General features: G+C 41.1%; 1 protein-coding gene across 1 annotated transcript in view; it reads right to left on the bottom strand.

The window, feature by feature from the left end:
• Positions 1-26,342, bottom strand: part of hcn2b (hyperpolarization activated cyclic nucleotide-gated potassium channel 2b) — a 108,147-nt gene that overhangs the window by 61,735 nt on the left and 20,070 nt on the right. Inside the window, exons 3-4 of the mRNA XM_048560129.2 lie at positions 8,910-9,071; positions 3,610-3,828 (exon numbers count right to left, since the gene is read on the bottom strand). Coding sequence (XP_048416086.1) covers positions 3,610-3,828; positions 8,910-9,071 — 381 coding nt within the window. The remainder of the gene's footprint in view (positions 1-3,609; positions 3,829-8,909; positions 9,072-26,342) is intronic.

Here is a 26,342-nt window from a genome sequence, read left to right as displayed (position 1 = left end):
AAAACAAAAGAACTGCAGAAGGTGGAGATCTGAAACAAAAACTCAGCAGGAGTGTCAGCATCTGTGGGGAGAAAGCAGAGTTAACATTTTGAGCCTGTGGCTCTTCATCATAATGAGTTGCCATCTTCCACAAAATTTTCAGGCAGGCCATTATTTGATCAGAGATAATCGGAACTGCAGATGCTGGAGAATCCAAGATAATAAAATGTGAGGCTGGATGAACACAGCAGGCCCAGCAGCATCTCAGGAGCACAAAAGCTGACGTTTCGGGCCTAGACCCTTCATCAGTCTGATGAAGGGTCTAGGCCCGAAACGTCAGCTTTTGTGCTCCTGAGATGCTGCTGGGCCTGCTGTGTTCATCCAGCCTCACATTTTATTACCATTAGTTGATCATGTCGTTTGTCTATTGACGGCAACACAGCAAATAAGAACCTGTAACAAACTACTCCTGCTCTTATTTTTTGTTATGATCTTATTCACCCGATCTATGAAAACCAAGTTTAAACAATGCATCATCTATCAACACTGACCCAGAAACAAAACTGGACTAGTCATCTACAACAGAGGGTGTCACAACATGCCAAACAGGTTGATTTATAATAATTTAAGGGCTCTTGTGGTGCATTTATGTTGTCCCTACTTCTGGACTGGAAAGTTAGCCTTTAAATATCACCTGCCAAGAGCAGGCGGATTAAAAACATATACAAGAGCAAATCAGATGCTTTGAATCCCACAGTGAGTAACTCACCTCCTAATTGCCCAAAGCCTGTCCACTATCGACAAGATATGAGTGAGGAATATGATGGAATATTACCCAGTTGCTTGGGTCAATGCAGTATCAATAACACTCAGGAAGCTTGCATGTGGAGCTGCTGGCACTGGGCTAGGCTGGACAAGGTCAGAACTCAGACAACTCAAGGTTATAATTCAATAATTTTATTTGTGGAAATCACAAGCTTTCTGAGTGTTGCTCCTTCACCAGGTGAAATGAAGGGGCAATGTTCTGAAAGCTTGTAATTTCAAATAAACTGGTTGGACTATAACCTCATGTCCTCTGATTTCTGACTCAGGAAACTTGACACCATCCAAGTCAAATTAACACATTTGATTGACACCAACAGCCACAACCATTCACTCCCTCCACCATTGTCTATGCTCAGCAGCAGCAATGTGTACCATCTATAAGATGTACTGCAGAAATGCACCTTGAATAGTACCATCCAAATCCATGATCACTACTACCTAGAAAGACGAGACCAGTAGATACATAAGAACACCAGTACCTGCAACTTCCTCCAAGCCACTCATCACTCTGATGTGGAAATATATCGCTGGTCCTTTAGTGTTATTGGGTCAAACATGTGAATCTCTCTTCATAATGGATTGCAGCAGCTCAAGAAGGTAGCTCATCATCATCTTCTCAAGGGCAGCTGGGATAGGCAATAAGTGCTGGCCAGGCAGGGATGCCCACATTCATGAATGATTTTTTATAAAATGTAAGCAGTCTCAAAGCAGCTGCTGCAGAGTGGGTTTGAACCATACAATGACATAAAATATCTCCCATGAAATTGGTTATAAATATGCAAAAGATCCTCACAGGCAATTTTAACTAAAACGATTACAGTGCAATGTCAAAATTTGAACTACTTATCATAAACATTCACAAAATGGTCAGAACAGAAAGGAATTGTTCGTCCACTGTGACTATAGTGGTTTTCAAGGGCAACTCACCTAGTCCCACTCCTTACCTTTTCTTCTTGCCTCCACAATATTTTCTCTTCAAATAATTTCCAAGTCTCATGTTTGCTTTGCATGAATCTGCCTAAAAGTGTCTTGTCAACTTGACTTAACGCCTTGTCTGAGATATCTGAGCCATCACAACTTAAAGAAATTTTTAAGACTCTAGCAGATTTTTGTTTTAAACTAAGTATGGCCAAGTTGTATTGGACACACCCACACGTAGGTGCATTCGAGATGCCAACCGCTCATTTCTTAAGAAGGTTTTCCTCCACATCACTATTGCTTCATTTGGCAATTACCTTCAGTAAGTTTCCTCTGGTTTCAATCCTTCCATTAATGATAATTTCTCCTTAGCTGTGTCCATAACCCCCACCCCCCACTGAATTTGAACATTTCTAGCAAATCTCCTGTTAATCTTCTCTAAGGAGTACAAACCCACTTCTCCAATCTTTCTTCCCAACTGATATTCTACGTCCCTGGAAACATTATTGTGATTCTTTTCTGCACCTTTTCTAATGCCACTAAGTCTAGTCTTTTTTTAAAAGTCTCTGAATGAATCATTGAGCATGTGCATCCAGGCTTCATAGCATAATGAATTTGCATACACTTCACAGAATATCAAACAACTTTGCTGTTAGACTATCCCTTCCAGCAGGTCCCACTGATACCTTTCCAAGGTCAGATCAGGTTCCAGATTCTCACTGCAATTCTGGTGTCAGTATGGAACATGAATAATTTGGCAACTATACTAAGGGTGTCCTGTTAAAATATCATTATATATTTTAATAAATATCTCCAGAGCTTTGTCTTTGAAATGCCTTGGTTCCTCATGACTAAGTCTTCTGACATGAATGGCCAGTCGTGTGTTCATTTTTTGTTATACTTTGTAATGTCTCCCGAAAGTTTCGATAACCAGAATTGGAAGCAATAATGTGAAATAATCAATATACCACTCCCTCCGACACACACGCTAATGTCTTTACTGTATAGTTAATGACTTTTTTTCCCTCTGATGTGCTGACCACAGTTTCCCCTATAACTCTTCTGATCTAATTCATGAAGGACTCAGGGAAAAATAGGCAACAATGTTTCACACTTCTCTTAATTTCATTCGATCAATTAACACCTGACCTAACTTGTTTTGCAGTTTGTTTGCCTCTTCAAATATTTGTTTCCCCACCTGTTTAGTTTTGTTTATGAATCTGTAACTTTCCATTGAGTTAAAGGCACATATAAGTTAAACATATCACTACGACCACAGTATCAATCCTTCCAGTACTTCCTGCAATACACTATGTTTCAAAATAATACTCATGAGTTCCTGTTACTTGCCATTCTAGTCATTGCCTTGTCATTTCCCAAGATTTACCTTGAAACTCAAACCACTTACTCTCAAGTAACAGGCTTTCTTGCAGTAGCTGATCATAGACAATTTTAGGAGCTGGATACATTGTGGTATTTTTGTTTTGGATACTATTTCCTGAATATCAGGCACAATTGTTCCCAAGTATACATGTTGGTTATAGGTCATTAATTAATTATAAAACGCAAGTTCCAAATAATATTCTGAGTAATCAACGCCATCATTTTAAATGGATTGAAACTGCTGAGTTTTTTGCAGATGACGCTATTTTGTACTTACCAATCTATGCATTGCCAATAATTTCAGACACAAAAGGTACAACTTACGTGCAATATGAGCTTATGGATATGATCGTGTTATATACATTACCCACACAGCATGCTTGATAAAATTTGCAATGTGATTAATGTTGTTTCATTGTGAAGAGCATGGGTCCCAAAATCTAATGGACAATGTTAATTCATTGTGACCTTATTACACATTGAATGTTTAAGTAAGCATCCTACCTTTTCTTGGTACTGACGGCGCGATGAATCCAAAGACTGGATCAGGGCTGTCGCATGACCAATAAACATGGCATAGCAGGTGGCACCAACTATCATGCTTAACATTGTTAGCCAGATGTCAGACATGCTTTCTGGAGCTTGACGACCATAGCCTATGCAGAGCATGTGGCTCATTGCTTTAAACAGTGCAAAAGAATAGAGTTCACTCCAGGAATCATTCTGTTGAACAAGGGAAAAAGAAAATGGAAAAAAATCAAAGAATTTAAAAACATTGGTTAAATATTGTGCTCTTTTATCTGCACACCTCGCCTTTTTAACTGAACTCGTTAATGTTTGAAAGTGAAAACAGATTATTAATTTGAGAATTACTGTGACAATTTCAGTTTTGAGTGTGTTGGGGAACAAGACAGGAGAACAAGACGTGGAAGGAGGAAGAAATAAATGGATAAGATGGCATATGTTTGTAAATCAATGCATCTATTAGAGATTAAGTATTTCACATTTGGAGTTACATCATGTGCTCACAGAATCATCATGTCATATTGTTTTCATCTTCTCTTGATTAAACGCCAGGCAGGCAATCCTAAACTGTAGGGCATGCATGCCGCAGCTAAACAGATAGGCCTTTACTCCTTCGAATTTAGAAGAATGAGAAATTATCTTATAGGAACATACAAAATTCTGTAAGTGGAAGGGCACTTGACAGGATAAATGTTGAGATGATGTTTCAACTAGTGGGGGAGTCTTGAAACAAAGAACAGCATTACAGAAACAGGAAACAGCCATTTAAAGCTGAGATGTGATGTACTTCCTTCTCTCAAAGGATAACGAATGTTTGGAATCCTCTATCCCAGAGGTGAGATTACTGAAAGTATTTAAAAAGGAGGTGGATTGATTTTTGAAATACTGGGGGGCAGTGGAGTGCCATAAGGAATTGAAACAAGACAGAAGCTGAGGCCTGGGGCAGATTAACCATCAGCTTATTGAATGGTGGGACAGATGCGAAGGCCTGAATGGCTAATTCAGCTCCTATTTCTTATGCTCTTATGGTTATATTTAACTTAAAGAAATCAAAATACAGCACAGGGGGAATCCTTACAATCCATGTGCCTGTGCCAGAAGAAACTACTTTCTTGTCATAAAATAATGTGATGTTAAGTACAATCTGAGCTGTAGGGTTGGACAACTTCTGCAAGTGATCATTTTCAAATTACTCTAATTATGGAGAACTAACTAAATTCACAGTGCTTTCTGTGTGGGTGAAGGATTTTTTTTTTAAAAATTGGTCTCTTCAAAACATACCCTAAAGAAAATGCTGAGAATACTTTCATCATGGCTGCTAGAGGTATTTTTAAGTCAGAATACACAGGGGCGCTCTGACTTGTATTTTAAATTAAAGCTTAATATTGTCCACAATTTCCAGTTACAAGAAATACAACAAGAATATACTTGTCCATAAATAAGTTTGACAGAAATATTTGACAGAAGATAGCTATAAAATGCATTATTACATTCCTGTAGCTATTTGTAATATATGAAACATTAACTGCCTCTTCACATGCACTTTCTATTCTTTCAGAAATGATGAAACATGAACAGCTCATTAATATTTTATTTTGAGAATAAGGAACTCATTTCAATAGAAGTGAGACATGATATAGTGACGAGAAAGCCGAAAGAGACTGTACAACAAAAGGGACACTGGATCAACAGAACAAAGTATGGTTCATTGATCATGAAATTGTAGAACTGGACAGCACTGAGGCTGGACACTTGGCTTCATGAAGCGGATTTTTCCTTTTTGAAGCTCAAGTATAGTGTTGAATGCATTGAATGGCCTCCCATCCACCATATCCCAGGGCATATACTCACACCCAAACACATGCTTTGCATCAATGCATGTGACATGATGCTTGAGTTACTTGGTGAATTGTATAGCAAGGGGACTTGAGCTTCTTGCCACTAGTGGAACCTTCTGGGTTCAAAAGATCCGGCGCCATATTTACATCATATTTACAATGGACACCACTTCAGGTTCTGTAAGCCAGGACCCTCCATTTAGCCTTAGTGGTCACTCCTCCAACCCAAGAGATTCCAAAAAAAGAAAACCATTAGCTGCTCCCCACTGCACAGAACATGCCCTGCTGAAGTTGCTAGACAGGATCACAGAAGGATGGGATTATCCTCTTTCCAGCGAGTAAAGTAAAGATGCTTGGCATCAGACCTATCCAACCTGGGCATAGATGACAACACAGGTGAGTGTCGTTGAAAAGAGAAAGCAAACAGTGCCAGAAATCAAATCAATGAGCACCCGATCTGCAAATGGTACCAACTTCATTCTGCTACATCAAACTCACAGGATCATGTCTGTCTCACCCTGCCACTCTCAGAAACAATCATAGTCTGCATGCCTCAGTATCACATATTGTCCACTCAATGGGTCCCACCCACCTCATCCCCTTAAATTATTAGCTCTCCCAAATCTCTGTGCTTCCTGCGCACTCACTGATGATGCCCTATCACTTGGCAGTGCTACAGTTTGCTCACAGACTGCTGTGACACACATTCCCATTAAACTTGATTCCTCTCTCATTTTACAGTCGGAGAAAAAAACTGGCCCATAACCAGGCTAAGACTGACCAGGAATGTGGTGACATCAAGTTCCTCACCTCCTTTGAGGAAAGGGCCATTGAGCTGCCGAGAGAATACCAGGACTGTTCCAGTGATGATGAGGAGACACCAATAGGCCATCACTGTGTGCAACGTTGTGCTCTGCTCTCCACAAACGAGCACAGACACTAACACATTGCTTTGCATACATTTCTCTCCAATTAAGAAACATAGAAAAGTAGGAACAGAAGGCCACTTGGCCTTTCAGCCCTGGTCCTCCATTTAATATGAACATGGCTGGTCATCCATCTCAATACCATACCACTGCTTTCTCCCTACGCTCTTCCATCCTTTTAACCAGAAGAACTATATCTAAATACATACTTTGGTTCCGTCTTCACAAAAGAGGACACAAATCAGATACCAGAAATGTTGGAGGAGGCGAGATTTAGTGAGAGGAAAGTGCTGAAGGAGGTCAATATTTGTAAAGAAATAGTGCCAAGAAAATTGTTGGGATTGAAGGTCAATAAATTCCCATGGGCCTGACAATCTACATCCCAAAGTACTTAAGGAAGTAGCTCTAGAAACAGTGGATGCATTTGTAGTCATCTTCCAAGATTCTATAGATCTGGAACGGTCCCTGCAGATTGCAGTGTGGCTAATGTCACTCAAATTTTCTTAAAGGAAGGTAGAGAGAACAGAGAATTATAGACCTAACATCTATAAGGAGAGCCTAACATCGGCAGTGGGGAAAATTCTCGAATCCATTGCCAAGAAGTTTATAACAGAGCATTTAGAAAGCAGTGGCAGGATCAGTTTAAATTTACGAAGGGGAAATCATGTGTGACAAATCTGTTGGAATTCTACAAAGATCTAACCAATAGAGTTGAGGAGGGGTCAGTCAATGTAATATTTGGACTTTCAGAAAGCATTTGACAAAGTCCCACATCACAGATTAATATGTAAGATTAAAGCGCATGGGATTGGGGGAAGTGTATTGAGATGAATAGGAAACTGGTTGGCAGAAAGGAAACAAAGAGAAGGGTCTAGGCCCAAAACGTCAGCTTTCGTGCTCCTGAGATGCTGCTTGGCCTGCTGTGTTCATCCAGCTTCACACTTTGTTATCTTGGATTCTCCAGCATCTGCAGTTCCCATTATCACCAGTAGGAATTCATGAGTCCTTTTCAAATTGGCAGGCAGTGGGGTGTTGCAGGGATCAGTGCCGGACCACAACTATTCACTATATTTTCCAAATCATACGAAGTTGGGTGGGAGGGTGAACAATGATGAGGATGCAGAGATTCTTTAGCACATCTAGACAGTTTGGGTGAGTAGGCAAATCAATGGCAAATGCAGTATAATTTGGATAAATGTGAGGTTATTCATTTCGGATGCAAAGACAAGAAGGCAGATTATTACCTGAATGGCTGTAAGTTGGGAGAGGGGAGTGTGCAGCAGCACCTGGGTGTCCTTGTGTCACTGAAGGTAAGCATGCAGGCAGTAAAGAAGGCAAATGGTATGTTGAGCTGCATTGCAAGAGATTTCGATACAGGAGCAGGGATGTGTGTGGCAGTTGTACAAGGCCTTGGTGGGGCCACACCTAGAATATTGTGTTCAGTTTTGATCTCTTTTTCTGAGAAAGGATGTTCTTGCTCTCAAGGGAATGCAGCAGAGTTTACCAGGCTGATTCCAGGGATGGCATGTCTGATGTATGAGTAGAGATTGTTTTAGAATTGTTTTCGTTGAAGTTTAGAAGATCGCATAGGGACTTATAAAATTCTAACAGGGCTTGATAGGGTAGATGCAGGGAGATGTTCCAGATGGTGGGTGTGTCCAGAACCAGGGGGTCACAGTATGAGGATTTGGGGTAGACAAATTAGGACAGAGATGAGGAGACATTTCACCAGCTCAATAGTGGTGAACCTGTGAAATTCATTCCTACAAGAAGTAGTTGATGCCAAAACACTGAATGTATTCAAGAGGCAACTAGATATAGCACTTGGGGTGAATGTAATCAAAGGTTATGGGGGGAAAGCAGAATCAGGCTAGTGAGTTGGATGATCAACTATGATCGTGAAGAATGGTGGACCAGACTCGAAGAGCCGAATGGCCTCCTCCTGTTCCTTTCTTCTATGTTGCTATGGATGTTACAATGCAGGTCACATCAAAATGTTAGCAGGGTATTCTAATGCATCATAATGTCACCTTTGTAGATAATGGTTGAATTGGCATTTATGGACTTGAGAACTTTAATTGATCTGGATAATTGCTGAACTCTTTCAGGAATGGAAACATTTTAGCTATGGTTTTATATGACTTTGCATTGTGTGGTGTGTACAGATCATTCGAGGAATCCTAGTTGCTATGGCAGCATGCACTTCTACATGGGTAGTGATGGTAGAGATGCCAGTTTCTTTCTAGCACTTGGCTGACTAGGAATCACGCCCATTCCTATCACCTATATGTGCAGAATACAACTTCCATGGCTATTAAGTCCCGGGATTTGACTTGAACTCATCCACTGCACCACAAGACCTCTGTTACTTCACTTATATCGATCAAGATAAATTATCTAACATTGTCATGTTGGTAAATTGCATTATATGATAGAAATAAGAGAAACAAAAACATTCCATGACAATGAGTAAGAAATAATGCCTTATACTAGAGAATAGTAATTTGGTACGTACCACCATGTTATTTAAAGAAACCCAGCAATCATTTGGAAAATCTTGAAGCAATGGCACAAGAAATTGTAGGCATCCATCCCAGTGGCATAAAAGCAGCATCATTCCAATAAGGTTAAATATTCGCATGACAGCACTGGCAAGATCATAGGTCATATGGAATATCTTTTCATAGGAGAGAATAAAATGTGATTATAATTAGAATCTTTGCTTTCATGTTTCAAACAATTTTTTTAAAAATGGATCATAAGAAATCACAATGTAAGTGTGAAAAATTATATAACTTGTAACAATAGGATAACTAATATTAATATCTAATTGTTATCAATGGAGCCCTACAATTGCATTCTCATTTTTAATTAATGGATACTCTAAACTCCATTATTCCGAGAAAAAAGGATTTAATGAGCTTAAAGTGATATATCCTCATATCACACAAAATATCAAGTCTCACAGATGCTGTGTTTAGTTTGTTGATCATATTAGAAGCAATGTAGTGAAAAGACATTATTCCATCAACAAATAACATTTCTAAGTGCAACTTAAGAAATGAAATTATTTTATCCATAATTTACCACTGGCTCGAATTTATCAACCTATTATGTTAATATAGCAAATAGTAGATAGGCAGGTATTTAATCAGTAAGGGAATCTAAAGGTAAGCAGAAAAAACAGGAAAGCAAAGTTGAAGATTATCAGATCAGCCATGATCTCACTGAATGGCACAGCATACTTGCTGAGCTGACTGGCCTGCTTCTGACCCAAGACCATTGGCAAGGGGAGGTTGGTGTTACAGGGCTGGGGTTCTGCCGGGCCACAGGAGATCAAGTGTATGCACAGCACAAATGTTTTAGAAATAAAGCCTCCCCTTGACTTCTACCAATCATTATACCTAAGGGCTGAATGACTTACAACTCGATACCAAATACAGAATTTAGGATATTCACACGATAAAAATTGTAAGCAAAAGAAATATGAATAAAGATCAGTGTGGAACAACTAGATGCCACCACAGGAGAACGGAAATTAGAATGCAATGGATAGTCCAAAATGAAATAAAAATTAAATGAAAATTATGCTGGGATAGAATGTTCAGGAGGAGACTCCGGTGACATTGATCGGGCAAGGAGAATTCTATTACTTAGAAGGTGCTTCAGCCCAGCAATGATTCAATTGTGCTGAGTTGGATAGTGGTTGCGTAGGCAGTGAGTGATGTGGATTGGTTGAATGTTATTTAAAAAATCTTGGAAACAAAAAGGAAGAAAGTTTAAAATATTTGAAATTTCTACCTGCTTCAGGTTTTGGGATGCCAATATGCTGAAATCACTAAATAAAAAAGTGGCAATTCCCTGTACGACCAACTAATTGATCCGCACAGAGATATTGGGAACTGCAGATGCTGCAGAATCCAAGATAGCGAAGTGTGGAGCTGGATGTACACAACAGGCCAAGCAGCATCTCAGGAGCGCAAAAGCTGATGTTTCAGGCCTAGATCCTTCATCAGAGAGGGGGATGGGGTGAGGGTTCTGAAATAAATAAGGAGAGAGGGGGAGGCAGACCGAAGATGGATAGAGGAGAAGATAGGTGGAGAGGAGAGTATAGGTGGGGAGGTAGGGAGGGGATAGGTCAGTCTGGGGAGGACGGACAGGTCAAGGAGGCGAGATGAGGTTAGTAGGTGGGAAATGGAGGTGCAGCTTGAGGTGGGAGGAGGCGATAGGTGAGAGGAAGAAGAGGTTAGGGAGGCGGGGACGAACTGGGCTGGTTTTGGGATGCAGTGGGGGAAGGGGAGATTTTGAAGCTTGTGAAGTCCACATTGATACCATTGGGCTGCAGGATTCCCAAGCGGAATATGAGTTGCTGTTCCTGCAACCTCCGGGTGGCACCATTATGGTACTGCAGGAGGCCCATGATGGACATGTCATCTAAGGAATGGGAAGGGGAGTTAAAATGGTTCGCGACTGGGAGGTGCAATTGTTTATCGCGAACCGAGCGGAGGTGTTCTGTAAAGCGGTCCCCAAGCCTCCTCTTGGTTTCCCCAATGTAGAGGAAGCCACAACGGATACAGTGGATACAGTATACCACATTGGCAGATGTGCAGGTGAACATCTGCTTAATATGGAAAGTCATCCTGGGGCCTGGGATGGGGTTGAGGGAGGTGGTGTTGGGTCAAATGTAGCACTTCCTGCAGTTGCAGGGGAAGCTGCCGGGTGTGGTGGGGTTGGAGGGGTGTGTGGAGTGGACAAGGGAGTCACAGAGAGAGTGGTCTCTCAGGAAGGCAGACAAGGGTGGGGATGGAAAAATGTCTTGGGTGGTGGGATCGGAGTGTAGATGGTGAAAGTGTCGGAGAATGATGCATTGTATCCGGAGGTTGGTGGGGAGGTAAGTGAGGATGAGGGGGATTCTCTTAGGGCGGTTATTGCGGTGATGGGGTGTGAGGGATGTATTGCGGGAAATGTGGGACACACGGTCAAGGGCGTTTCTCCCCTCCCCCCACTGCATTCCAAAACCAGCCTAGCTCATCCTCGCCCCCCTAACCTGTTCTTCCTCTCACCTATCCCCTACTCCCACCTCAAGCCACACCTCCATTTCCAACCTACTAACCTCATCCCGCCTCCGTGATCTGTCCGTCCTCCCTGGACTGACCTATCCCCTCCCCACCTATACTCTCCTCTCTACCTATCTTCTCCTCTATCCATCTTCGGTCCGTCTCCCCCCTCTTCCTATTTATTTCAGAATCCTCTCCCCATCCCCCTCTCTGATGAAGGGTCTAGGCCCGAAATGTCAGCTTTTGTGCTCCTGAGATGCTGCTTGGCCTGCTGTGTTCATCCGGTTTCACACTTTGTTATCTGTAATTGATCTGCACAGTCTATAAAAAAAAAGGCTCAATGAAACTAGATAGGGTACATGACAAGACAATGTGTTTTCAGGAAGTCAGTGTCTTTATCATTGCACAATCCATATATGATTGTATTAATTTAGCAAGACCTAATTTCTCTCCTGAAAATTTTAAAGGCATTACTGACATCATGAAATAAATATTTAAGGGAAAAGATGCCAATTATCTTAAAATTACATCAGCAATTGACTTATCCATCTTTTCACAGGTTTAAAAATCCTATCAAGGGATTCAGAGATAAAGGACAATGCACACAACACAGCTTTAAAACCGCTTGATGCGAAATGTAATGTCTCCCATTAAAAATAGATTTCAGCAAAACTGTAACAATAGACTTCAAGGCACGGTCCAGGGTAAAAAAAAAGTCACCTTGCAATTCATAACTGGCATGAGGTAGGAGAGAGGAAATTTCACGATGAATTTTGGGATATGTATGAAAGTATTAATATTGTAGTCAAATATAGCAGCAGAAAGTGCCTTTAGCGATGGACTGTGTGAAATAAGTCACATGATAATAGAGGAGATGTTGTACAAAATCCTAGCAAACTAAAATTGTAAATTAAATCTGCCTTGGCATGGACAGTGCACGTCAAAAACTCACTATAAATGGGTGGCGACAACAATCCACATAAGTTATCATTTGGGAGAAATCCAGGAATTCTATCAGTAATGGGTGATCATTATTCAATTTGGGAAGGGACTATAATTGGCTCCACTTTTTCTGAATACTTGTGTGTCCTGAAAGCAGGAAGATGGGCATTTATTATTAACGGCTGAAGTAGCAGAGAAAATTCTGAGGGCACCGTGTAGTTCATTGGAAATAAATTTTAATCTAGGGGACATTGTATATTGCAAAAGACAACAGCAGAAAGAATTGAAAGGTTTGGGTAAGGTTATAGGTAGTAATAGAAAAACAGTGATATTACAGCATGGTAAGGAAGCAGGGTGCATTCCTCAAGGTTAATTGGCACTACCTATTGAATCCAATCACATCTTAGAAAGTAATGAGGCACCATATGTTGTGATTATACATACATTGGACAATTACAAGCATCAGATTGGTAGATGAAGGGCTGAATGAATTATAGCCAAAGTGCTCCAAGAATGAGGGACTAGGTTACTTGCCCCACAGGACAACCAAAGGTTGGCACCAAAGTAACATGTATGCCAGAAGGAGTTAGTTAATGAAAGAATGCAACGATTATAGGGAGAGCAGAAAATGCCAGAGGCAAAGGAAATATTGGCTAAATATGTAAGATGAGGGATAAGAGTCAAGATTCATGGATTACTATTTTGAGGTAAAGATGGAGAAGGCCATAAAGTGAATTGTGTGTGTTTTTGAAAAGTTGACCTGGGAGTGAATATAATCACAGGAAAATAGAGATAGTAAACTCTTTCCACAAAGAAAGACACTTTGCCTTCTGTCCTATCAACTCAGATCTGAATGATGTATTATGCTCTGTTTGATGGCAATTTAAATTGCTCTAACTTTGATTCTGAATAACGCTTTCATTTTTCCAAACATCATTTGATATACAGATAGCAGTTTCAGAATGGATGAAAATGGTATTACATATTCTAAGTTGACAGTTGCCCAAAGCATCACAACCTGTTGATAAGTCCGACCAGGCCATATTTGTAATTGGCCCACCAGATCACCAGCTGCTATGGGCACACTTTTAAAACTGCAAATCCAAATTTAGTGTTATAGAATTCCAACACCTCGAGGACAGTGTGGAATTTTGCAAACCCTGCCATGGATGGAGGAATTGACTAATCCACTGAGTGACAATTAACAGCAGATTAGCATCCATAAATTGCAGGTTTGGAGTCTGTGAGATTGGAAATGCAATTTGCTGATCTTTGATTAATACAAGGGCAGCAAATACAACTAAACTGTCATGATGCTTCCTTCCTCTACCATCCTTTCAGTCAGTGAGCCCAAGATACCCTCCACCGACTGGGTGAAAAATGAAATTTTTCATTTCCCTCTGAATCTCTTGTCCTTTACTTTGAATCAATACACACTTGTTATTTGATTCCGATACCAAAGGGAATGGTTTCGTCTTGGCTATGCCCCTCATAATTTGGTACGCCTCAATCTCCCTTAGCCTTTTTTGCTTTAAGGAAAAGCAGCCCAGCATCTAATCTCTCTTCATAGCTGAATCATTCTGGCCCAGACAACATTCTCCTCTGTGTCCTTTCTGGTGCTACAGTACATGTTTTGTATAGAGCGGTAAAGATACCTGCACATAGTGCTGTAGCTGTAGCAATTCCCTGAGGTTACTATGAAGGTCCTGCCTTCTAAACCTCAGCTCTCGCCTGAGGAGTGATAGTCCTCAGGTTAAACCATCACCAGTCATCTCTCTAAGGGGCGAACAACTCTATGGCCCTCCCAGGTAATGGCATCTTTAGCTCTAACTAATGATTTACACGCTTCCATCATAACCTCACCACTCTTGAATTCAAAATGAGTGTAAGCTCAAGAATTTCTCTTTATAAGAAAGGGTTATGAACTCAAGCCCAAATCCATCACATACTACATGCGAGCACAATTAATGGGGTATCTTTCAGGAAGCATTTTTACTCATTACCCTCCATTCCTATTTTGCAGGTATGAATGAAAATCTACCTCATGACTCAGATTGAACCAGCATCTCAATGTAAAGTAAGTGAGCAATGCAGTTGTGGACTCCTTCCCAACAGTTAGTCACCTCATTCATTTGCTTTAAACATGAGGAATAGTCAAGTAAACTGGAATCATAGGCGCCCATTATTTGCCTAATTTAGTTTGGTAATCAAATGCTCACATATTGTTTGTTTCAGAGCATATGAAAGGGTAACATCAGGAACATCAGGATGCTGCCTGGGCTGGAGGGCTTATCTTATGAAGAGAGGTTGACTGAGCTCAGGCTTTTTTCATTGGAGAAAAGGAGGAGGCGAGGGGACCTAATTGAGGTATACAAGATAATGAGAGGCATAGTTAGAGTTGATAGCCAGAGACTATTTCCCAGGGTAGAAATGGCTAACACGAGGGGTCATAGTTTTAAGCGGGTTGGAGGAAAGTGTAGAGGGGATGTCAGAGGTGGGTTCTTTACACAGAGAGTTGTGAGAGCATGGAATGCGTTGCCAGCAGCAGTTGTGGAAGCAAGGTCATTGGGGACATTTAAGAGACTGCTGGACATGCATATGGTCACAGAAATTTGAGGGTGCATACATGAGGATCAATGGTCGGCACAACATCATGGGCTGAAGGGCCTGTTCTGTGCTGTACTGTTCTATGTTCTATGTTCTATAGCCTGCAGTATGAGATAGATAGAAAGCTAATAGTGATTTGTCATTGACAAATATATGAACTATGATGTCAACTCATACACACAGTAACCTACCACATCTACAGATTTCCTTCTGAAGAAAATATTTTTTTGACTGGCAGGAATTTCTAGGCTACGGCTATAAATCCAGCATACTGGCTAAGATGAAGGTCACCTCTTAGTGACAGCTATTAACTGTTACAAATGGATAGAGAACCCTAGTAGTTTCACTCCAATGACTGGAGAAAACATACACTTTTTTCTCCTCTGTGTAACAAATGGCCAAAATGTGCTGGATTTGTCCCACCAAATATCTTGTATAATATCCAGCTGTTGGGTATAGAGTTGGATTCTGCGTGTCTCTCGCAACATGTTATAAATGGAAATGAAGCACTGCTGTCATACCAAAACTGCATTTACGTTGTGCCAATCAAAATGGTGCTACTATTCCAGTTGTATTGATGAGGATGAATGAATGTTGTACTAGAATAACAATATCATGGCTATTTGACTCGTGGAGTGGAATTTGGAGCCTATAATGGATGCTTAAAACCTACACATTGCAGTATTAAAGGAAATCTTGTTTAAACATGTTTTTATGAAAGGTCGTGCAATCCAAAACGTTAACTCTGATTTCTTTCCACAGATGCTGCCAGATCTGCTGAGTTTTTCCAGCAATTTCTGTTTTGTTTCTAGTTGCGTCCAAGACTGTGTGCGGTTCTGCTATAGGGCATTTATTATCCTGTTGGGTTCAACACTGTGATGGGCCACATACTTTAAGTATCAGATGCCATTTTCACCAAATGAGTGAACAGTTTGGAGGAGATTCATTAGTCCCTCAGTTTAACTTGGTGATGAAATTCCTGCAAATTGTGAATCAGAGCACATCACAAACTAATATCAGGAACACAGCGTGAGGTCTGGATGGAAGATAGATGGAAGTGATTAGTGTTTTAGAATTGACAAAATGTATGAACTGTTGAGTTCACACATAGCATGCCAGCCTGCAACCTAACCCTCGTCCGTGGCAACATTCCTGCTGCAGCTAAGGGCACCCATTTGGGTAAGGCTGCTCTGACTGGATTCAGGGATAATATTTGCTCTTGGCTGCTGTCCAAACCATGAGACCACAGTCTCAGAATATGGTAGGTCATTTCAAGCAGTAATGAAGCTAAATCTTTTCACTCAGAAGGTGGTAAACATTCTCGACCAGAAGAGGCAGTGTAGGCCAAGACACAGAACATATTATTAGAAGAAATAGATTTCTAGTGGCTGAGGGGTTTCAAGCACTATGAGAAGAGTATGGGTTTACAGTGTTGAAATTGACCATGTTAAATGACAAAATGGTCAATGGGCTGAAAGGCCTACTCCAGCTCCTGGCTTTTACGTTTGTATATAACTGCTTAATTAATACGTTTCTATTATATCCAATTATTACTCACAAATGAATAGAATGGGTTTTGTAATGTAACAGGATCATTTAAAATCATTTAAAGAAATTTTGAAAAACTTTGAGAAATTAGGCATGTTTCTGGAGTGACATAAGCTGATAAAGGTATATTTTCCTCCCTGTTTGGTAGTAATCAGATTTTTTTGAGAAAGTCAGCAGATTAACTGAACAAATAATAGCTTTTTAAATTAGACAAATATTATCTATATTATATTTGCTAGGCATTACATTTTTAATATTGCAATGTTTCAGAATATTGGGCCAGATTTTTCAAGGTGTGGCAAAAATCACTAGATTACTGTCCACTCCTACTTTTTAATGCTAGGAAAGAGAATCTTCTGTAAGAAATGTGGAGCTAATCACCACTACTGCAAAAACAAAACCAGGCTTCCTTTTTCACTACAAAATACTTGTCACATTCTGTGTTTTAAACTTCCAGCAGCACAGACAACTCCTTTGAAAGGAGAAGTGGAGAAGGTGGGAAGAAAGGATGCCAGGTAGGTGAATGAATGTAGGGGGTATATCTGAGCTGACAGGTGTCGTGTCAAGCAAGCAAGGTCAGAAACAATAAAGAACAGTATAGGACAGGAACAGGCCCTTCGGCCCATCATGGCTATGCTGACGCATGACGCTCTTGTAAATTAAAATATCCCACTATTCACTGCCTATTTGTATATCTGTCAAGATACCTCTTAAAATGAAGCTATTGTATCCGCTTCCACCACCCCCTGTGGCAGTGCATCCTGACACTTACCATGCTCTGTGTAGAAAACCTGCCCCTCATCGCCTTTAAACTTAACACTCGTGTCCCCTGGTAAGTGACATTTCAACCTTGGAAAAAAGACCCTGACTATCTATTCTATCCGGTCCTCTCATAATTTTGTGAACTTCTATCAGGTCACCCTAAACCCTTCAGTGTTCAATTAAAAACAAACCAAGTTTGTCCAATGTATCCTCATGGCTAATACCCTTCAAACCAGGCAACAGCCTTGCAAACCATTTCAGCACCTTCTCTAAAACTCCACATCCTTCTGGTAGTGTGGCAACCAGACCTGCACACAATGTTCCAATGGTGGCTTAGCTAAAGTTCTACGCAGCTGAAATGCCCCAGAATGGATGAGGGCTAGTAGTGAGAGACAGTGGTGGTGGTGGTGGGGGGGGGCGTGCAATTTTTGGGTCCCAGTTTTGAGGTGTGATTGAAAGAAAAGAGCAGGGGAGAGAGAGAGCAAAATGTCAGGTCCTCGAAGTCAAGTGGTGGTAGGGCGGAGTCTGTTCTGTAAGGATCAAAGGTCGTGACTCTGCGTGGTAAGCCGGGGATCAGTTTAGTACAGTTACCCAGGAGTTAAACTAGGATAAATTGTCTACCATTTCCTAGAAACCATTAACTGCAGTAGAACTCTCCAGTTTTTCCAATTTAAATGGACACTTTCGGGCAGTTCCAGGCACAGGAGAATTGTTCATCAGAATCTACAATTTTCCAGGCAAGTCCAATGGAGTCTGAATGATTCTGATGTGCCACTCCCAACTATGCTGCAGAAATAACTAACTATCTGGACATTGGAAAATCTAGGCTGTTGTGATCGCAAATTCTGAACAACAGCAATATGCGAAAAACCTTCACATATTAAGTCCTGATTGTCAAGGGTGTGTGTCCATCATAGTATTGGTTGGATTATTGCACATTATAAGCATGAATGGTGGACATCATGGCCAACATCACACTCTTTGATAAGATCCATTCATTCAATTGATTTGTATACTATCTCCACACAAATTGGCTGTTGCATAGGATACATTGTGAGACCACAATAACTGCTGAAGTCTACTGAATGAAAGTATAGGCGATCTATACAGATCCAGGCATCATCAGTAGAGTGGGCTGAACTGTTCTTTCTGTAGATGCTATTTCAGCATCTGCTGCAGGAAAAAAATTATGAGATCTTTCAATCTTAGATCGAAATTCACTGGAGATGAAAGTGCGGAAGTCAATGCACAGTCTGATATCATAGGCCATGGATACAAATGGTTTAGTAACTTCTGCACATTCATAATTTGACAATGGTCAAGCATAGGGGAAGACTCTGTGAACACACAGATAGATCACAATGTTAAAGAAAAGGGCTAGGTATGTGCCCATAAACAGCTGCCTACATTTCAAGGAAACATACTGCGTAAACAAAAACAGAAATTACTGAAGAAACTCAGCAGTTCTGGTAGCATCTGTGGAGAGAAAGTAGAATCAACATTTTGCATTGAGCACTGATGTTTCTTACGTATACAATCTCCATCAAACCCACTAGACATGTTCACCTGTGTTCCTAGTGATGGGGAACCACGCATGTGAATGCCCACCAGGTGAACTGTGGTTGGGCCCACTTAATTATGGCTGCCTACAAGTCATTATTGGAAAACAGAGTTGATGTAAATAATTACCAATGTGAAACGTATGTTACAAAAAGTCTTGAATAAACTGAATGCAACAATACAATTCTACAGCTAACAATAGCTTCTCTGTTAGTGGTTTATCTAAGTGGCTCAATGGACTTCCAATCAGCACATACATTCAAATCCTGTCCTACACATTTCTTGAGCAATGAAAGCGATAGATTGTGCGTGGGCTGAAAATGATGCTGTATGAACTTTGAATGAGAAAAGGCCCAAGGCCAGGTTCCCCATCACTAGGAACACAGGTGAACATGTCTAGCGGGTTTGATGGAGATTGTATACCTAAGAAACATCAGTGCTCAATGCAAAATGCTTCCATTGCATCACATCATCCATTCTCTAACAACAACTGTAACAGTCAAAATCAGATATAAAAGGCCATATCACAGCGACATTTCAACTGAAACAATTAAAAAGTGTGAACAACTTAACATTAAAAATACAAAACACAACATGAGGATACTGGCAGAACTTATGCCAGTGTGAAGAAAATGGTTGCAAAAATATAAACTGAAAAAGACTTGCACTCAATTAGTGACTCTTCTTCAGAAGGGTTTGGACTTGAAGTTTTAACTCTGCTTTCTCTCCACAGATGCTGCCAGTGCTTCTGAGCTTTTCCAGCATTTTATGTTTTTGTTTGTTTCCAATCTTCAGCATCCACTGTTATTTGTTTTATTTTAGTTATATTGGTTGCATTTATTTAGCACCTTTCACAAACTCAATGTCATATACACCTTCAAAGCCAATGAAATATCTTTGAAGCTTAGTTATTGGTATAATATCAGAAACAGTGCAGCCAATTTATGCCCAGCAAGCTTCCACAAAATAGCAATGTGCTAATGACTAGATAATTTTTTTTTTAAGTAACGTTAAGAGATATATATTGTAGGACATCAAGAATTACACCATTTTGAACAGGAAAAATGGGATATTTTCACATCCATCTGAAAAGGCAGCACCTCCAACAATGCAGTGCATACCCACATTGTACTTAATTTAGCCTTAATTTTTGCCCTCAGTGTTGGGTATTGAGCCTAAAACCTTCATTTCTAATTGAACCACAGCTGAATAACACTAAGCACAGCATTTTCATGACATAATAAATTTTCTTTCTGTAACATCATCGAATTTTTTTTTCATATAAGCTCTACAGTGTGGAAACAGGACCTTCAACCCAACAAGTCCACACCTACCCTCAGAGAATCCCACCCAGACCCATTCCCCAAACCTACCTAATCTACACATCCCTGAACACTATGGGCAATTTAGATTAGATTCCCTACAGTGTGGAAACAGGCCCTTCGGCCCAACAAGTTCACACCGCCCCTTGGAGCATCCCACCCAGACCCATCCCCCTATAATCCACACACCCCTGAACACTAGGTTAGGTCAATCGACCTAACCTGCACATCTTTGGACTGTGGGAGGAAACTAGAGCACCCGGAGGGAACCCACGCAGACATGGGGAGAACGTGCAAACTCCACACAGACAGTTGCCTGATGGGGAGATTCAATCCAGGCCCCTAGCGCTATGAGGCAGCAGTACCAACCACTGAGCCACCGTGCCACCTCAGTTTGTAATGGAAATACAGCCTCTACTTCCAGCTTTTTTGGCTACGAGATTTCTTAAATTAGATTTACTGACCAATGTGCCTCTTGCTTTTGCTTATTACTGGATTCCACAGATATCTCCAAATTCACATTTGTACCGGAATAAGAAATTTGCTCTGCAACATGAAAATTCAATGCTGGGTAAAAGGGGTCAATGACAGGCATGGTTCTTTTACTGATAACCATCACAAAATCAGAAATAATGTATATGCTGAAAAGGGCTTTTTTTCCCTTGTGCCCATCCAGAATAGAGCTCAGTTGGATACTTTGGTATCTGTGATTTTCCATCAATGTTATTGAAAGTTAGACAGACGAGAGGAAAAGTTTCTCAGGTTGCTACTTTGAATGAGTTTGCAAATCCTTTTCTAAAAAGGACAAATTAACAATATTGCTCCATGACATAAAGGAAAGCTTCCTGCTTTGGTCACAAGTATTTTACAGATGGGAAAATAATTTTAGGATGAACCAGAAAAATAAGATTATGGGCAATTTTCAGTTTTAAACATAAGTACATAATGAAAAGATCCCCCATGCTGTGTTTCAGAGATTGTCCTAGATCTATGAAATGTAGTTTCTAATGTTGATGTTGGTTGCCTCGCCTAGTTGGTTTCTGGTTTCACAGACATTTCTGTACCATGCTGGGTAACATCCTCAGTGCAGCCTCCGATGAAGGGTTGATGTGTTTTCCCGCCTGGTTTTTAAACTCTGGGGACCTTTGAGATTGATTGCCTCATTTTTGATTTTCCTTCAAAGTGGAATGTATATGGGGTTGAATTCAATATGTTTATTAATAGCATGCTTCTTGGAGTGCTGGGCTTCTATGAATTCTCCGGCCTGTCTCTGCCTAGCCTGTCCCAGGATCTTGGTTTTGTCCCAGTTAAAATGCTAGTTCTCCCTGTCCATATGGATTGAGATGAGTGAGTACTGCTCATGTCTTTTTGTAGCCAGTTGGTGTTCATGTATTCTTGTTGTTAGTTTCCTTCCTGTTTCTCCGATGTAGTGTTTCTCACAGTCTCTGCAGGGGATCTTGTAGATGCCATTGGTCCCGTCCAAGGTGGGGAGTGTGTCTTTAGTTCAGGTGAGCAGTTGTCATAGGGTTGACATGGGCTTGTGTGCCACCCTGATGCCCAGGGGTTGTAGGAGTCTTGTGGTGAGTTCTGATGTGTTCCTGATGTGGGGTAGTGCCTGGGTGTCCTTTGTAGTTCCTTAGCTAATCTGTGTGATGGAGTGCCTGGTAGGAAGACAATGGGTCTGAGGGGGACTTCTGGCTTGTGCACTTTAGGGAGGCCGTGGAATCAATGTGTGTTGATTCCTTCAGGTTTCGTTCTTGAGAAGTCTGCTTTGTTGATCTGTCCTGTTTGTTTAAGTCTTTTTAGTGTGTAAAGGGTTTTGTTGCCTAATTGCGGTATCGGGTCAGTTTGTATTGGCCGGTGTGTGTTCTCATCGGCGAGCAGTGCTTGTGCCTTGGAGATGTGGCCCCTTTTATTCAGTATTACTGTCACGTACCTTTTGTCTGTGGGTAGTATGGGATGTTCTTGTCCTTCTTTAATCCTTCCAGGGATGGTCTTTCCCATATATTGAGGGTGTTGAGTTCACTCCTTCTTTTTATGATGGTTTCACACCAACCTAATCATAACAATAATTTGTCCATCTTTGCACTGTGATGCAAGACATGTATAGAAGGGACATACCAACTTACAGGCACACCATATGTTGTGGCCTGGTGACTCAGTGGTTAGAACTGCTGCCTCACAGCGCCAGGGACCTGGGTTCAATTTCACCCTCTGGCGACTGTTTTTGTGGAGTTTGCACATTCTTCCCGTGTCTGTACGTGCTCTGGTTTCCTCCCACAGTCCAAAGATGTGTAGGTTAGGCGGCTGGCCGTGGGAAATTGCCCATACTGCCCAGGGATGCTTAGGTTAGGTGAATTAGACATGCAAAATGTAGGTGGAATGGATCTGAGTGGGATGATTTTGAGAGGTGGTGTGCACTTGTTGGGCCAATTGGCTTGTTTCCACACTGTAGGGATTCTACGAAACGATCTTCAGAAAGCATATCAGTAATGTGGTTCACTTCACAAAACTTACCTAACATGCAATAACTACAGTGGTGAAATTGATCTATGCCAGGAACATGAAATGAGGTTGTAACAATTTATCAGTTACTTCATCACAACTGATACATTTCTTTTCCATCCGTGTTGACAGAACATCGGTACAAACTCCTGTTGCTTTGGGACACTCAGTTCCTATTCTCCCTGTTGCATCAACTTGATTTGAAAGTAAAAAGCTTGGTAATATTTTCGAATTCAATGCACGTTTAAAAACAGACTTGATGAAAAATTAGGAGACATTTCGATTCAAGTCTACCCACATTGCAAGCCTTGATCAATTTCACTCCCTTGTTTCTTCTCATTCTAGAGCATCTTATTCTCCCTCTTTGATACTTTATTATGTATCATAATGTTACACCTGGAATTATAAAGCTAACCGCTTTAATGGTGATGCTGAAACTATTATTGATTGTTGTTACAACTCATCTGGTTCATAAATATTTTTCTACAGAAGGAAATCTGCGATCTTTATCTAGTCTGGCTTAGAAGTGACTCCAAAGTCCACAGCAACACGGGTGACTCTTCGCTGCCCTCCAAACTGGTAAGACAAGCCACTCAATTCAAGGGCAATTAGGTAGAGGCAAAAAAATGCTGGTCTCATCTGCAATGCCCACATGCCATGAAAGAAAAATATCCAATCTTCCCAGACATAACAAGGTGTGGAGCTGGATGAATACAGCAGGCCAAGCAGCATCAGAGGAGCAGGAAGGCCGACATTTTGTGCCTCCAATCTTCCCACACTGGTTTTGTTTGAGATTCAGGTACTTCATTTATTTGTTGTTTGCTTTCTCCTTTTCGCAAAACATAATTCAGCAAAATAGTATTATATAACAGCATGTTTTTCTTGCTTAGCCTGCATTCCTACAGGAGGGCAGTTGCCAATGTCAGTTTTCTCATGGCTTTTGAACAAGCATCAGTTTCCATGAACTGTGCCTGACTATCAGAGTCTGACCTTGTTCCATGATTCTATTTTTAACTTCTGGATAACTCACAAATATTTTGCTCAGCAACATGCAGATAAATCTGACCAGAACATTTTTGGTCGACAGGGAAGAAAAATATAACACATGCTGGTACTCATCTTAAAAAAAAAAGCAGGAAGTGCTTAGCATCTAGAGAGAGAAAAATCAAGATAACGGCTGGGACTTGATTAGGGCTCTGAAGGCAGGAATGGCAGGAACATCTGAATGGAATGTGAGGAGGGAATGTTATTGTGTTTGGACCAAAGACCGTAGTCCCAGCAGGAGCAAAAAAAATAGTGGCTCTGTAGTGCATTGACAAGAGATGGGCTGCCATGTAATAGAACTGAAAACACCAATTGAAGGCAGTCTTCCAGTTCAGCTGATCAAAGATCCTGCTGCACCTATCTCCACCCCTAGAGGTGTCCATTAGTCACATGGAAGTCACTTCCTACAGACTTTTCTGGGGTGTGGTTTCCTAAAGCTTCTTGCCCCACTACATTTGGGTGGGGAGGGCATTGCAACAAAGTTCACTCCATTGGCCACAGCACTGCTGAAGGGAAAAAAAACAAAATTACTCTGATTCATGCAGCCTGTACCTGGGTTCAGCAGCAATTTTGTTTTTTGGTGCTTACCTACAAGGGAACCTTCATATGGAGGTGCCCTCTCTTTTCCTGTGCTTACTAGTCACTTGTATTGAAGGCACAGCTGAAGCTGCAGAGCTGGTCGAATGGAACTGATAGCACGGAGGTGCAGCCTACTATCTGACATAACTGAATGGAAGCCCCTTAGTGGGCTATAGATGGGAAGATTGCTGCCACAGGCCCACTGCCCACCTGGATGGATGCCAACCACATTGGGTCTTGATGGCAAGAATTAAGGCAGCAAAGTCATGGTTAATAAAAAATATGGCGCAAAATGGCTGAAGATGAGGGCCATAATGAATTTTATTGGTTTATAAGCTGCTCACATTGAGGATACCCTCCAACATGTATGGCACTACCAATGCACTAAATGGGATGGATGTCAAAGTATATCTGACAACTCGAATTCTGCACGCTTGAGGCGCTACAATCCATTAACAGCAGAATTGTATTATACCGCAATCCAAAATCTCATAGCACAGTATGTCCACCACTTCACCATTACCATCAAGTGGAAACATCAACCCTTGTTCAATGAAGAGTGTCTGCCAAGAGCAGCACCAGGTTTCAACCTGGTTAAGCTATAACGCAGGACTATTTGTGGAGACAGGACAAAGAGGCAATCAATGGATCAGACTAAAGTTCTGCAGTCCTGGTACATCCAATTATGTTTGGTGGTAGGCAATTAAACAACAAATAGGAGGTGGAAAAGGCACCACAAATATTTCTGTCCTCAATAATGGAGAGGTCCAGCACAGTGCATAGACATGGGTGAAGTGTTTGTATCTAATGGCAGCTAGAATTGCTGAGTGGATGATCCATTTTGGCCTGCTTCTGAGCTCCCCAGCATCACAGTCACAAGTCTTCAGCCAATTTGATTCACTCTACTTGATATCAAGAAATTGCTGGACGCACTGGATACTGCAAAGGCTATTAGCCCGGATAATGTTCTGGCAACCGCACTGAAGGCTTGTGCACCTCTACAATACAGCACCGCAATAACTCCCACCTCAGCCAAGCTGTTCCAGTACAGTTACAATATATGCATTAACCCAGCAATGTAAAAAAATTGCTGGAGTGCAGAGTGAACAAAAGCAGGACATAGCTAGCTTGTTCAATTCCCGCTCAATCAGACTATTTTCAGTCAGTAGCAAAGTGGTTGAAGGCGTTGCTGACTGTGCTACCCAGAAGAATCAGCAAAGGAGTCATCTGTTCACTGCATTATTTGGGATCCATCAAGGCCAACTGGCTCCTGACCTCATTACAGCCTTGGTACAAATATGATCAAAAGAGCTGCTCTATAGGTGAGGCATGGGTGACTGTGCTTGACAGCAAAGCAGGTTTTGATATAATCTGCCATAAAGGAGCCTTAGCAACTGGAGTCACTTGAGAATCAAAGGAAAAACTTTCTATTGATTGGAGTCATAGCCACTAGAGAGGAAGATGGTTGTTGGAGGTCAGCCATCTCAGCCCAAGCCATCAGCGTGGCAGTTCTTCAGGTTAATCGACCTGTTCAGAGATGTTTATTACACACTTGTGAAACAAGAGGATTAAGAATCCCTATCTTCTGACTCAGGAGTATGCATGTTATCACTGTGCCACAACAGCCCATGGCCCTCAGGTTAGTGTCCGAGGCTCAACCATCTTCAGCTTTAACAATTACTTTTCATTAGGTCACAAGTGGCAACGTTCATTGATGAAGGCATAATGTTCAACATCACTTGTGGCTCAGAAACTGCCACACCCTTATGAAGCAAGATTTGGTTCACATTCAGATTTGGACTGGTAATTAACATTCACACCATGCAAGTGCCAGGGAATAGCTATCGCCAACTAGACAGAATCTAACCACCACTTTCTGGAATTCAAAGGCAATACCATCATGAAATTCCCTACTGAAAATGTCCTGGGGGGTTACTTTTGAGCCATTAATATTTAGCTTTCTATCTTAACAAACTCATGAAACAAGCTAAATGTTAAAGTAACAGATAACAGTCACACCAC

The sequence above is a fragment of the Stegostoma tigrinum genome, chromosome 30 (genome assembly GCF_030684315.1).
Source record: "Stegostoma tigrinum isolate sSteTig4 chromosome 30, sSteTig4.hap1, whole genome shotgun sequence".
In the NCBI taxonomy this organism is placed as follows: Eukaryota; Metazoa; Chordata; class Chondrichthyes; order Orectolobiformes; family Stegostomatidae; genus Stegostoma; species Stegostoma tigrinum.
This window is presented reverse-complemented; position numbering and strand designations above follow the sequence as displayed.